This window comes from Phoenix dactylifera, chromosome 6 (assembly GCF_051530095.1).
Source record: "Phoenix dactylifera cultivar Ajwa chromosome 6, Ajwa_hap1_PhDact_Kaust_v1.1, whole genome shotgun sequence".
NCBI classification, from domain to species: domain Eukaryota; kingdom Viridiplantae; phylum Streptophyta; class Magnoliopsida; order Arecales; family Arecaceae; genus Phoenix; species Phoenix dactylifera.
In genome coordinates this window covers 34,354,331-34,366,900 of record NC_143195.1, presented here as the reverse complement: position 1 = coordinate 34,366,900, position 12,570 = coordinate 34,354,331, and the positions used below count along the sequence as shown (strand labels likewise).

The 12,570-nt window shown below is 41.1% G+C and overlaps 2 protein-coding genes and 1 long non-coding RNA gene across 3 annotated transcripts; all 3 read right to left on the bottom strand.

Moving 5' to 3' along the window:
• Positions 1-1,556: 1,556 nt before the first annotated feature.
• Positions 1,557-3,463, bottom strand: LOC103711694 (uncharacterized). Its single transcript, XM_008797934.6, has one exon. The coding sequence runs from the start codon at positions 3,334-3,336 to the stop codon at positions 1,804-1,806; it is 1,533 nt and encodes a 510-aa protein (XP_008796156.5). The 5' UTR covers positions 3,337-3,463; the 3' UTR covers positions 1,557-1,803.
• Positions 3,464-6,091: 2,628 nt separating this feature from the next.
• LOC103711693 (uncharacterized) lies at positions 6,092-7,415 on the bottom strand. Its single transcript, XM_089924050.1, has 2 exons — positions 7,082-7,415; positions 6,092-6,458 (listed from the first exon to the last, which is right to left on the bottom strand). Exons 1-2 carry the CDS (start codon positions 7,289-7,291, stop codon positions 6,387-6,389), a joined length of 282 nt encoding a protein of 93 aa, XP_089780176.1. The 5' UTR covers positions 7,292-7,415; the 3' UTR covers positions 6,092-6,386.
• A 2,313-nt stretch (positions 7,416-9,728) lies between these two features.
• On the bottom strand, positions 9,729-10,846 carry LOC149753412 (uncharacterized). Its single transcript, XR_016395799.1, has 2 exons — positions 10,709-10,846; positions 9,729-9,895 (listed from the first exon to the last, which is right to left on the bottom strand). It is a non-coding gene; the product is annotated as an uncharacterized LOC149753412 (long non-coding RNA).
• Between the last annotated feature and the right edge of the window lie 1,724 nt (positions 10,847-12,570).

The window sequence follows — 12,570 nt, the reverse complement described above, 5'->3', positions numbered from 1 at the left end:
CCAAAAGGTTGTGACATCATATTGGACCCTCTTCCTCTATGTTCTCCACTGCTCACTTGTCAAAGAAATAGCAGTATGTCCAAGACAAATTATTAGGGACTGTATGCATCCAGTGATCTCTTCTACATGGTAATTATTTTTAAGTTCCTAAAGCGAAATAGTGGCAAGCCATCTCATATTTAATCAATGAATGAAATGAGAAAGATACAAAGGAGGAGAGGGAGGGGGAGAGAGAGAGAGAGAGGCAGGAGACTCGACATTGCCTACCAATTCAAACTTCAAAAGCCTTCAACTGAGCTTCACCAATCACCCAACTAGCCTTCCTCAAGAAGCATTGGCCAGTTGTTAATGAATACCAACTACGCCTCCATCAACTACTCTATCTAACTCATTGCTATGCCGACCAACCTCTTAAGATTGCTTTTGGATGCTGAATGGTTAATCATCTCCCGATAACTTTAACAATTGGTATTCACTACTAAACCCGCAATCCAACGAATAAACTTATTCGCTACTTGGTTGGTACTCACTACCTGCTACTAATGCTATCTTGCAAAAAGTGAAGAAATTATAATAAAGAAGTGGTAAAAAAATGTTATTTGCGAGTACAAGTGTAACAACCCAGAATTTTACCCAAAATGGCTAGCCAGAAGTTATTATTTGGATTTCTTGATCCTGTATAAGTATCCAAAATCTACCCAGCGAATAACAATGTGTGACTAAATACACGCTCGCACGGGTCCTCACATACTTCCTTCGTTCAAGCCCTGACGTCCTCGTCATGCTAAGGAGATGATTGATGTTATTTCATCCTCCTCTGGAAGTAACTTTAATCTTGTTGTCTATCTTTTTAGCCCATCAACTAGTTAAGATTATTCATTTCTTTTTATATGGTATTGGTTGGTTACCTAGATAACTTTATATTATCCACCCTTTAACCAATATTAATTCCTCGGTAAATTTGTCCCACTAATCCAACAACAAGTATACAAAACCTACATTAGTATAGATATTCATCATGCTTCCAATTTCCGTATATCAAGTTCAGAAAAAAAAATTAATGTTTTAGCTACCTTTATCTTTGTTAAATTATACAAAATGGCTAGAACATTCAACAACCTCGTATGTTTGGCTGTGGCTTGAATTAAAGGTTTTCTAATAGCAAAGAGCAACCAAGAGTACTCACCATCAAGATATTTTCTAAAAATAGTCTTGGCCTTTCTGTCTCCCCCACTAATGCACGCATGCACGCATGCACGCTCATAAAAAGCTGGAGAACTCATTAAGCTTCTCGCAGTGGAGAGTGATGAAGAACCTTCTCGCTTTCTCTCTTCTTTATTTTTTTAATATCAGAGGACTCTTATGGCGTTTTGAAACCATTCCCAAAAGAAATATCACGACCCTCCACTGTGCGAATTAATTCCAGAATGCTTCCAACATCACATTCTCGGTTGATTAATAATTTTTGGACTTCCCATTAGCAACACCAACCCATGGAGAACAGTGCAATGTAGAGAAGAAAAGGCAATGACAGTAGACTAGTTTGAGTACAGGGGTTGAATAGTGATCAAGGTAATGACATGCTTCATTAATCTAATTCAAGTACATCACACTAATGATCAAGGCAGAATTGCCTCAAAAAGAGAATGAAGAACAAGATCTACCAATTCTTAATCTTCATTCAACTAGATAGGTGTTTGAAAACTTCAGCTGCAGGAAAGAAGAGAAAAGAAAGCATCATAGACAACAACTTGTAAACATCATCAATTTCCAAGAAGTAGATGCACATATAGATATATATAACTACTTTGGATTTCTAAGGTTTCCCTGCCTACTGGATATCTTGATTGATTCGATTCTCTGAAGCCTGATCTGTTCCCTGAACTTGGCTATGAACTCATCGGCCTTCTTATCAACTTCATTCTCTTCCGGTCCTGCTTCTGCCGCAGAGTTCGAAACTACTACTTTATCAGAGGACTCACTGGGATCATCATCACTATCTGAATCTTCCGAAGAAATGATCACCTTCTTCTCCATCAATTCATTCTCGACTTCAGATTGGTATCTTGGGGCCAGCGAATGCTGGTGTGCTTCATAGCCGAATGATTGCTTCGCACCAGTCTTTGTTGCTCGACCTGGAGTTGCACTCTGGGCATCGTTCGTCGTTTTTGGTGCTGACATCAAAGAATCAAAGCCTGAATCGTTGGCACTCTGAAAGCCTTTCCTTCCCCTCCGGCTCAGATCCTTCAATTCATCTTTGAAACTTTTCGTAACAACATTTTTGTCCGAGATGGGTGGATAGCAATGATGACCAAGAAATGGAGGCGGGGGTGGTGGTGCAGGGGGTGCAGAAGACATGCAGAAGCTCTTCTTCCTTCCCACATCCTCACTGCTCCTGGCCTTCGCGTCCGGGGAAAGAGTGGGAGAAGAAGAGAGCCTCTTTGGAGAGCGGAACGATGGAATCTTGGAAGGACCCATAGCAGCACCCAAGATGGAAGGAGGTGGAGAACGAGAGGGTGGTGAAGGGTACCTACCTGCACCCGACGCCAATTCATCCATCGCCTCCATTCTTCCTGATCTCGATCTCCATGGAACAGGAGATGGAAAGACAGCACTCCCCTTCGTATCATTCCTAGAATTCAGAGCATCAAAACTTCTAGGCTCCTCGATTCCATTAACCGAACCGGAGTGCCCATTGATGAATTCGTAGCAAGAATCATGCAACCCAGAGTCTTGGGCGCATGATTTCAAGCTTCGGACGGGCAAACGCAGAGGCCTGTTGGTTGCTTCGGTGACATTGGTGCCATCCTTTTTGACCACAACCACAGGATTGTTTCGGCAGTGCTGCGAGCTCCAAGTCTGGATTTTGCTCTCATCAAGGAGCCTACGTGGGCTACCAACCTCGTAATCGTCGAAGACTGAAGAGACATGAAGGATTTGGGAGAGGTAAGATTGGGGGCTGTCGGCCTTCCACGCAGCCTCCTTCTCAAGCTCAGGTTCGGTGTTGCGGTGGCTGAACAGGCCATAGGATATGGCAATCCCGACGACGAGAAGGTGGAGGAGTTCCCAGCTTCTGGCGAAGATGGATTGGTTCATGGACTCTGGTGCTTGGGAGGGAAAGAGAGGAAGGAGGGTGATGAAGATGGCGAAGAAGATGGTTTTGTAGGGGAAACTGGAGAGGAATTTAGCTGAGGCATGCTGGTCTTGTGGGTTTGCAGTTCCAGACGTTGGAGTTGGCAGTTTGGAGGGGTGGTGGGGAGGATCTGGCTCTGCCATTGTAGTGGCTTGCTCTTTTCTTCTGTTTGTTCCTTTCTTTTCTTTTGATCTCCCTCCCATGAAGAGAGGCAAGAGGAAGAGGTGAAGGAGAGGAGAGCGCACTTGGTGATGAAGGAAAAGTAGGAGGGAAGGCAAAAGGCTGAGGAGAGATGATGAGGCTGCCGGTTTTAAAACGCGGGGGCTGCCGCTTTTGTTACCGTTGGTGGAAAATGCAAAGATGCCCTCAACTCTGTTGAAATTTCCTGATCACTACTAAATGACTACATGTACCTTCTCACTGATGTTTGATTCATTAATGGATCATTACATCTCAACACAATTTGAAGGAAGGTATATAGGGCAGCTTTGACATCTGAGGTTATGTGAAGTAAGCCAACCTGACTCACTAGTATTACTTTTTTTTTTTCTTGTGAAATATGTATTTGTAGATCGAGCATTTGACTAAGCTCTATTAACTGACAAATTAAAAGGACTGTGTAAAGTGTTATGAACTCGTGATTTCATTGGGTGGTTTTGATTTTGAACTACGATGAAATTTTTTGATGTCTTCTAATATCATTGTCACCAGTCTCATGCATAATTGTCGACAATTTCTCTAATGTACTTGCCTTGCAGTTGAAAACCAAGTCAGATGTAATGCTGCAGGCTTGGTACATTGTCTCGAGTATGGATTGAGCTATTCAAGATCGTGCTCGTATTTGGTTAGCATGTAAGTCAAAATTTTGTGTTTATGGCCACTAAATACCTTTGGTTGGTAATTGACTCATTTTACCCTTGATAGCTGAGGGAGATTTTGGTTATTATAGAGAGAATGGGCAGGGCTTGGTTAAACCTCTAGAATTCCCTAAAGCATAAAAACACATAGAAGAATAAAGGAACAAATTTCCATCAAAAAAAAAAAAGAATAAAGGAGCATGCTTAGGCAGTTCTAGAGTGAAGAGGAGCCTTGGAGGGAGAACCAGGGTATTGTTGTTTTAGAGGACAGACATGATTTAGATTCTTCTTTTGGGGCGCATACGCTAGCTTTGGCTTGGAGATATGTGGGTCTGAGGCTGTTAGCTTTAATGCCCCCTCTTGTCCTACTTTTGCTACCCTTCTATCTACTCATTGCCTATCTAATGGTCTTGAGGAAGAATATCAGATGCTCTTCTTCGATTCTCACGCAGTCTTTAGTTTCTTTAACTAGTTTGAATTTATGCTCCTCTTTTGAAAATGGAGTGGGATCCATCATGTATGCTGCAAACCTCTGCTTCAAGAAAATGTTTTCTTTCTTTTGTTTAAATGTGATTAACTAATTTAGAACACATATTTTCAGAAAGAAAAAGGACTCATTAAGAACATCTCACCACTTATAAAAATAATAATAAAAAAATCTTTCTTACAAGATTTCTGTCCTGTGGACATATTTGTTGATCAAAATGTGCAGAAGTTTGTTCTTAAGGAGGATCTGCTGAGAAATTCTTAAACTATAGGTATTCCTTGTTTTCAAGCATTCAAGAATGGAAGCTGATATGCTTTTTTTTTTGCCAAAACAGTGTCTGGATGCTTGCAAGAAGTTTTTAGGTTGGATGGATGATTTGTGTTTGGTTAGCTTGCTAAATAGTCTTCAACATGTAAGAAGTACTTGCATGGAACTTGTGTGACATAAATAATCTTGCAATTATAGATTACAATTAGATGCTTGTTACATGGGGATCTTGATGTTGATGGAGTCTCCTACCAAGATATTGCATTCAGCACAAGAAAATAGGGGAACAGGGAGGGGCATATAAGTTCAAGGTCCAGGGGCTTCTTCCCATAACCATTGACCCATTCCAATTTAAACTGAAAGATAACCATATGTACAGCTTTTGCTCACATTAGGAATTTACTTTGTACGCTTGGTGAATTCAATATACTGCTGCAGCATGGCGTTGGACCCAAGCAACAAACCATTGGTGGACCAAGGCATGACACATTCCTCATGCATGCAGAAGAATGTGCTTTCAAAGAAAAGGTAAAAAAGTTTTGAAAATAAACATTCAAAGATAAAGTTATGATTTGTAGATATTGTACAGAGGCGACCTATTTTTTGCTGCATTTGAATGCAAGTTTGGAGCATAAGCCCTGCCGAGAACAATATTCCTATCTTTTTTTGTCACTCTTTTAAGGTATCAGTTTGCTCCTTAACAGATTACAATGGTCATCAATTTGACGTGCATTTGGCGATGATAAACTTCGGGTAGAGCCATATTACATTGGCGAGTGCAATCATACCGATAGTAACCTAGACTTTTTGGACTCTTAGGCCGGCCCGAAGTATTCAGGCCCAGTCTGATCCGTGACTAGCTCAGCCATGGGCCTGCGGGCGGGCCCTAAGAGGCCAGACCCAAGGCCACCGTGCCCTATGACAAGATACAGGCGGAGAAAAAAATTCCAATCCTAACTCCGATGGAAGTCTTCTTCCTCCCCCGGTCCAGTTGGAGATTCTCCGAGAACAATCCGAATTCAGCAAGAACTTTAGGATCTCAGCTATTTAATTTAATTCCCCTCCTCCTCTAGAATCCGAGTTCCCAAATCCATCACAACCCGCTCTTCCTCTGGGGAGAACTTGCACCCACTTCTCCCTGCAGCCACCATCATCAGCATTCAATAGCCAGCCAATTCAGAGCCCAACAACAACATCAAAATTAGCCATCACTGCATGATATTGCTTGCAAACAAAAAGGAAGAAAAGAAGAAACGAAGAAGTCGATAATTCGCTATTTAAGTTTCAAAACCATATAATTCTAGCAAGAGACGATGCAATCTATATTTGTCTATGAGTCCCTGGAAATTAAACTAAAGGGGATGGTCAGTTTCAATGAGGCACCTTTTTGCACCAAGCCGCCCCAAAATTTTCCTTAAACAAAAGAGTTAAAGAGTTAAATCCCTGAATACAAATTAATGAATGGTGCATTCAAGTACAAAAGACTGTTGATCCTAAGGGAACAGGCATCACGAAACACATTGGGATTGAGCAAAGGAGAGACAAAAAAGAAAGAAAGAAAGAAAAAAAGAAGAAATAAGAGAGACGAGAAGATCGTTGGATGCGTGCATTCCCCTTGCAGAAAAATGCCTCGAGGACCAGATTATTTAGTCTCGCTCGGACGAGCTCCCATCCATCTCCGAATGCCTGCACCAACTTCCTTCACGTCATCCACCTACACCATCCATCACCATCAAACCATGATTACTATCATCATCATTTTTCACGAATAAAGAGATTCTTTTTTTTTTTTTGATTGAAAGGGAGGTGTAATTAACCCTCTGAAAAAAGAGATAGATACATTTATCGAAAAATACTAATATTTAAAGGGGTTTATCTGAAAATATTCACAGGACACATTGAAGGCGTAGAAAGGTAAGATTAATTTTGAAGAAGCTTATGCTAAAAATTTTCCAAGAAAAAGCTGGAGGAGAATACTTATAATAGCGATTCATGAAGCGGCTTGTCCGGAAGTATTCTCAAGAGAAACGTGGAGGGGCATGATGCTAATAATAATTTATGAAGGGACTTGTAAGAAAATATTTTGAGGAAGATAGTGAAGCCGTGAAGGTACAAAGAGGCTTCAAAAATTGCACTAATGCGGTGAATGATATTACTGAATATGTGAAGGGGCTTATCTGAAAATATTCTCAGAAAATGGACTATAATGGTAATACTGATACATAGGTGGACTTATCTGAAAATATTCGAATGAAAACACTGGTAGATGAAGGGGCTTAGCATGAAAATACTCCCAAGAAAAAGATTGAAATGTCTAGGGCATGATGGTAAAGTTACCTTATGAATGCCGGTGGCGTGGAGGGCGCCGGCGACAGCTGTGGCGCCGGCGCCGACGAAGAGGGTGGCGATGGCGAAGGCCTTGAAGGGCATCACGGTGCCGCTCTTTCCGCACCCTCGCCGGTACGTTGCGATCCCCGCTCCCAGCTGGGCCGAGCTTGCCGCTGCCCACCACCACCACCTCCCCCCTCCTCCCCGCTCTCCCTCCATCCTCCCTCCTCCACCGCGCCACCCCCTCGATCGATCGATAGAGAGATGGTCCTTTTGGGGGTTACGAAATTCGGCTTCTCGGTTCTAGGGTTCGTTCCAGTGTTAGACAGAAGAAAGGAACTGAGGTCTCATCACCGCTCAGTGAGGTTACCTTCTTTCCCAACTAGTAGTGATTATGATTGCTGTTCCCATATCATCCATTTGTTCCTTCGGAGCAGCAGATTAGGATGATGATGATGATGATGATGATGGTCTTGATCTTTCTTGGCCTCTTTGACATATGTCTTGGTTTGATTCCTCGTAACCGAGTTAGATACTGCTGACCATAACGCTGGAATCGCTGCAATATCGGCTGAACTCTTCTTTTCTTTTCTTTCTTTCTTTCTTTTTTATATATGAAAATGGCAATTCATATAGCCCTAACATGATTACATCCTGCCAAATCACGAGAAAGTAAAGAGTACGAAGAAATAGGTATATCTACTGCGGATGTCCAAAGAAAATCTCCAATGTGCCGGACGACAAAGGAGGCAACCCAGTCTGCTACCTGGTTCCCATCCCGAAACACATATGCTGCCTGAAGTCGCTCATCTCTTGAACCAATCTGTGAGCCTCCCGGATGATAGGTTGCCCATCTCCAAATCTGTCCCCTTTCTAGATCCAATCAATCACCATAGCATAATCTCTCTCAAGGCACACCCGTACAGCACCAAGTACCCGCCTCGCATTAGATATGCCCTTCCAGGCTGCCTGAAACTCCGCCCCAATCACCACAAGTCTAGGCATGCGTCGGTCACCAGATGCTATCAGTTTGCCTAGATAATCTCTCATTACAAATCTCACTCCTCCAGACACACCGTCCGCCGACTTGCTACCGTCGAAGTTCGCTTTGAGATGACCAAGGAATAGGGGCACCCAATGAACTAGGACAAACCTTGACACTATAACAGCGAAAAAAGTACCCTACATGTTTCTGGACGAACCTGGGCGCTATAACAGTGGAAAAAGTACCCCAAATATCCCTGACCATCCCGGATATGAACCAAACGGCGATAGTAGTAACCTCCCTCGCATGGACTATAGCTCTGTCCACCTCTGTCCTTGAAAAATTCCTCCTGCCCTCAAACAAACCAGCATTCCTATCCATTTTTCATCTGAATTCCTGAATGGTAGATGGGACATATAGCAGTCGGGGCATCAACTAATGGTTCTACACCTAAACACATGCATTCATCACTCACTGGAAGATTTCTAGAATTTTGTGTATGTGATGTAGAGGCCGGCACTTAATCTTGGAGTTCATAATTTTTTTTTTTCCTACGATGGATGAGTTATATAATTTTAGTATAAATACATTTAAAAAATTCAAAATTTAACAAGTCACGAAGCGTTATATCTATATAGCTCTCTCTTACCGATTCAGAGAACTCTTCTAAAATAATTGGACACAAAAGAAGCCATCAAGTCTGCACCTCCATTAGCCTTCCTATAGAAGTCTTGATTACTTTTTCACTGGGCTATGTGGAGCCTCATATAAAATTACTGTGACAGATACCTCACAAATCTCTAAACTCAGCTGAAATTATTGGCAAAGAGTGCAGCTAGGCCTCTAGCTTCAGGGATGTGCATATAAAAAGATGATGACCCATGTCTAAATTCTCCTGTTTTTTTATTATTTATTTTAATAAAATCTAACCTCTCCGGTTAGATTTAATACATCAATAGTCTAAAAGGTGGGACAAGAAGAGGAGAAATTTGACTTGGGACCAAAATAAAGTGAGAAGTCACGCCATCCTCACCGAAAAGAAAGCGTGGTCCTACAACCTCAGTTGCTCCACTTTTATTGGTTCTTATTCTCCTGTCATTTCTATAGTTATCCACCAGAAGTGCTGTCCTCCAAAGTGATACCTATATGCCTTTGCCACCAGAAATACTCGTGCCTTGATGGTTGGAGTTTAGAAAGAAGAGGAGCTTGAACTCCAGGGTAGATATGCATCCCTAATGGTAGAGATTTGAAGCATTAAGATAGAATAATCGGTCCCGGGGATAACTATAGTGGCATAACTTGAGAAGTGCAGCAGTGTTTTTGCAAGTCCACATGAATTTTCTTCAGTGATAGATTCTAGAGAAATACTTCGGCTTATTTATAAGGTAAAGATCCAAAGTTGTCATCAAATGGAAAGTGGCATCGATGCTTCATCTGGTCCCAAATAGCTTGGATAATGTATTGCTGCTTACTCCAGCTCCTGATGCTTTGCGACCGATCACCGATACAGGATCAAGACCAGCCAGATTCTATTAAGACTTGGAAGCAAAGAAAATTGAAGACAAAGCAAAGGTAGGTAAGGGATGTAGACTGGTGGGATTTTGCCACCCATTGCTTGAAACCAAAGTGGTTGTCACGGTATCTGTGTCACCACCCAAATCACAGATGAGATAGTTGAACCCCACATGTTACAGTAAATGGGTCAGAATAACAAATCGATGATCTCATCCATTGCCCGAATAAAATAAATAAGATGCAAATACAATCTCAACCTATTGAAGACCAGAAAAGTTATTACCATGATTGACTCCTTGACATATAGCTATCCATCAAGCAGCCTGCGGAAACAGCAAAGAAATGAAGGCACTTTAGTTTTAATGAGGTTCAAATACGAATCCTCAGAGCAACATTAAATTATGGTTTGCTGCATCACTACTTTCACCTTTATCACACCATTAAGCAAAGAAGAATTCGTTTGAGGACCATAGGTCCCAATAGCTAAAAAAATATGACAAAAGATGACAAAGGTGACATGCTTAGTGCTTAGTTGTTATATGAGGAGCGCAATCAGGTATGGATTCCTTCTTGGTTAAAACAAAAGGATTTTTTTAATCTTCTCCAAAGCATTGGCTGGCATAAACATTTCTGTTAGAAATTCACCATGTACATTGCAGCACCATAAACAGGCTTATTACTGTTGTGCATCAAGAAAAGATAATAAAATAGGAGGAAAGGGAGGATCATCTGATCCTGCAAGAGATGTAGCTCATGCAATACTTGCGCGCAAAGCAAATTCATGCAAAGCAAGCTTAATATAATTTAGCATTTAATGGAACTACCTAATGTAATATTAACAGATCCTAGCTGTATATTATGCAAATGACTTCAAGCCTACTCCCCATTGATCCAGCATGTAGAACCCACTTTATACAAAGTATCAAATGGCATGCCTTAGCAAATGATCTGACAAAAGCCTTAAAGGTCGGTGACCTAGACATATAGGAAGGTTGGAGCAAAATAGTAAGAGGGGAAAAAGAATAGAATGATTAGGAACCGTAGAGTATGATAAATTGGTAGTGGGATCCACATATGCATCACTTCAGGGGCCACAAGGCTTTATATATAACATACCACTGGCAAGAAATGTGTACCTTACAAGCACCAGATAACCCAGCAGGATCCTATGCAATGCTGATATTGGAATTAGGAATCTGGCTCATTCCTTTCACTCTCATTCTTGCACCGTGCAGGCGACTTGTTCTTCTGGTTGCAAAGCTCCAGCAACTTCATGAAAGTACAAGATATCCACGAGCCACATCCCCGGCCATCTGGAGGCGCTTGGCGAGGCTCAACACCATGACCTTTACACTGTAACATTACAGTCCTTCAAGCAAATCCTATGGTGAGACGTCTATGCTTCAAGCATGTCAGGTCATCTAGTATGTAATAAGCATGACTGGTTTTTAAAGTTTCTTGCTGATTTAATTTGTATCATATTCCTTCCTTATTCAGTGAGTTATTTTGGCAAAAAAAAATACATATGAAGTTGAAAGTGTTTTTGCCTGGTTGATATTCTCCTGTTCCAACACAACATTCAGCTTCCTTGAAGATCCATGCGGATTGAAACTTCATGGGGGAGAATAATCAATACCTGTGGAAGAAACACCAGACTTAGTTATTTTCAACCTTTGCAGAAGACTTTTTACTGTCTCCTTTTCGAGAACAATTGGGTGTAGCAAACAAGAAAATTCTGAGAATTGGAATGCAAGAATCAAAAATTCCAGAATACTAAAATAAGCAAATTATGTTCCTTTTCCTCAAACTAACAAAATATCATCAGAAGAATGTAGCAATAGAATGTTTAGAGGTGTCTTTGAAAAGAATAAAATGATTTTGGAATATTTCCACTCTGTGATTACTCTGAAAATTGGAGACAGACCACTTACAGTACCAGTAAGACCCAAGACCCTTCTGCAGTAAGCCAATGTTTCCTCGACTCTTTTTCAGCTTTGCCATGCCTAGCTAGGAGTAGCGTGTCAATCATATCTAGCCCCTGCCCATCTTCAGCTTCAATCTTCCCTAATTATTTTTTTTCTTATAGTAAATATGGCCTGTCCAACAGCCTTTCAGAGGCATCAACCAGAGCTGGTACATTTTTTATCTCAACATACTCATGACCCATCAGAGTCTAAGCTAAGAGGCTTTTTTTTTCAGACTCTATAGTACAAAACAGGTTTTTGTGTTGCCTCCTTAAACTGCAGAAGTAGCTCACAATGATGTTTATCAGTCAATTTTTACCCTGCGCAAGGAACCTCAACACAGAGAAGCATAAGTAAATTTGAAGTATCCATAGAGATCAGATTGTATGGCTCAGTCCCAAGAGCTCTTCAAAGAAACTTCAGCTTCATCAGGCTCCCTCAGGATTACACTGAGGTGTTGCAATTTAAGCTGGATTAATCACCACATCAAAGGAAATCCCACAATATTTGTTTCTTTATAACAGTTCCTTATGCATTTTGAGTTCTTGGCATGCACTAGCTAGATAAAGTCTTTCATCCAGTGACTTTTGAGATTGAGCTTGTTTAACATGTCAGTGGTAGTGCTTAGACTGTAGCTCTGGCCAAGCACTCCTGTTCCGAGAAGGTAGCTATAAACAGATTCCATAAGCACAGGTATAGCAAGGTTCTCACAGCCCATATCTCTCAGTGTGATACCATGATGCCATATAAGTACAGAACAAGAAAATCAATAGCACCAGTTGCATGCATCATAGATAACTCTCTCTAGGAAAAGAAAAAACAAAAAATAAAAATCACAGTTCACAGTGGTGCTCTTGCCCAAGGACACCTCAGGTTTCATTATCTCTTCCTTTATTTGTTTTTCTTGGGCCTAAAGTGTGGAGGAAGATAAAAATTCAAAATCATAAATAAGAAGGATTTATATCACTGAACCTCAAAGAAATGAGAAATTATATTAGGAAAGCGAGACACTTGATAAACCCAAAGACCTGAAA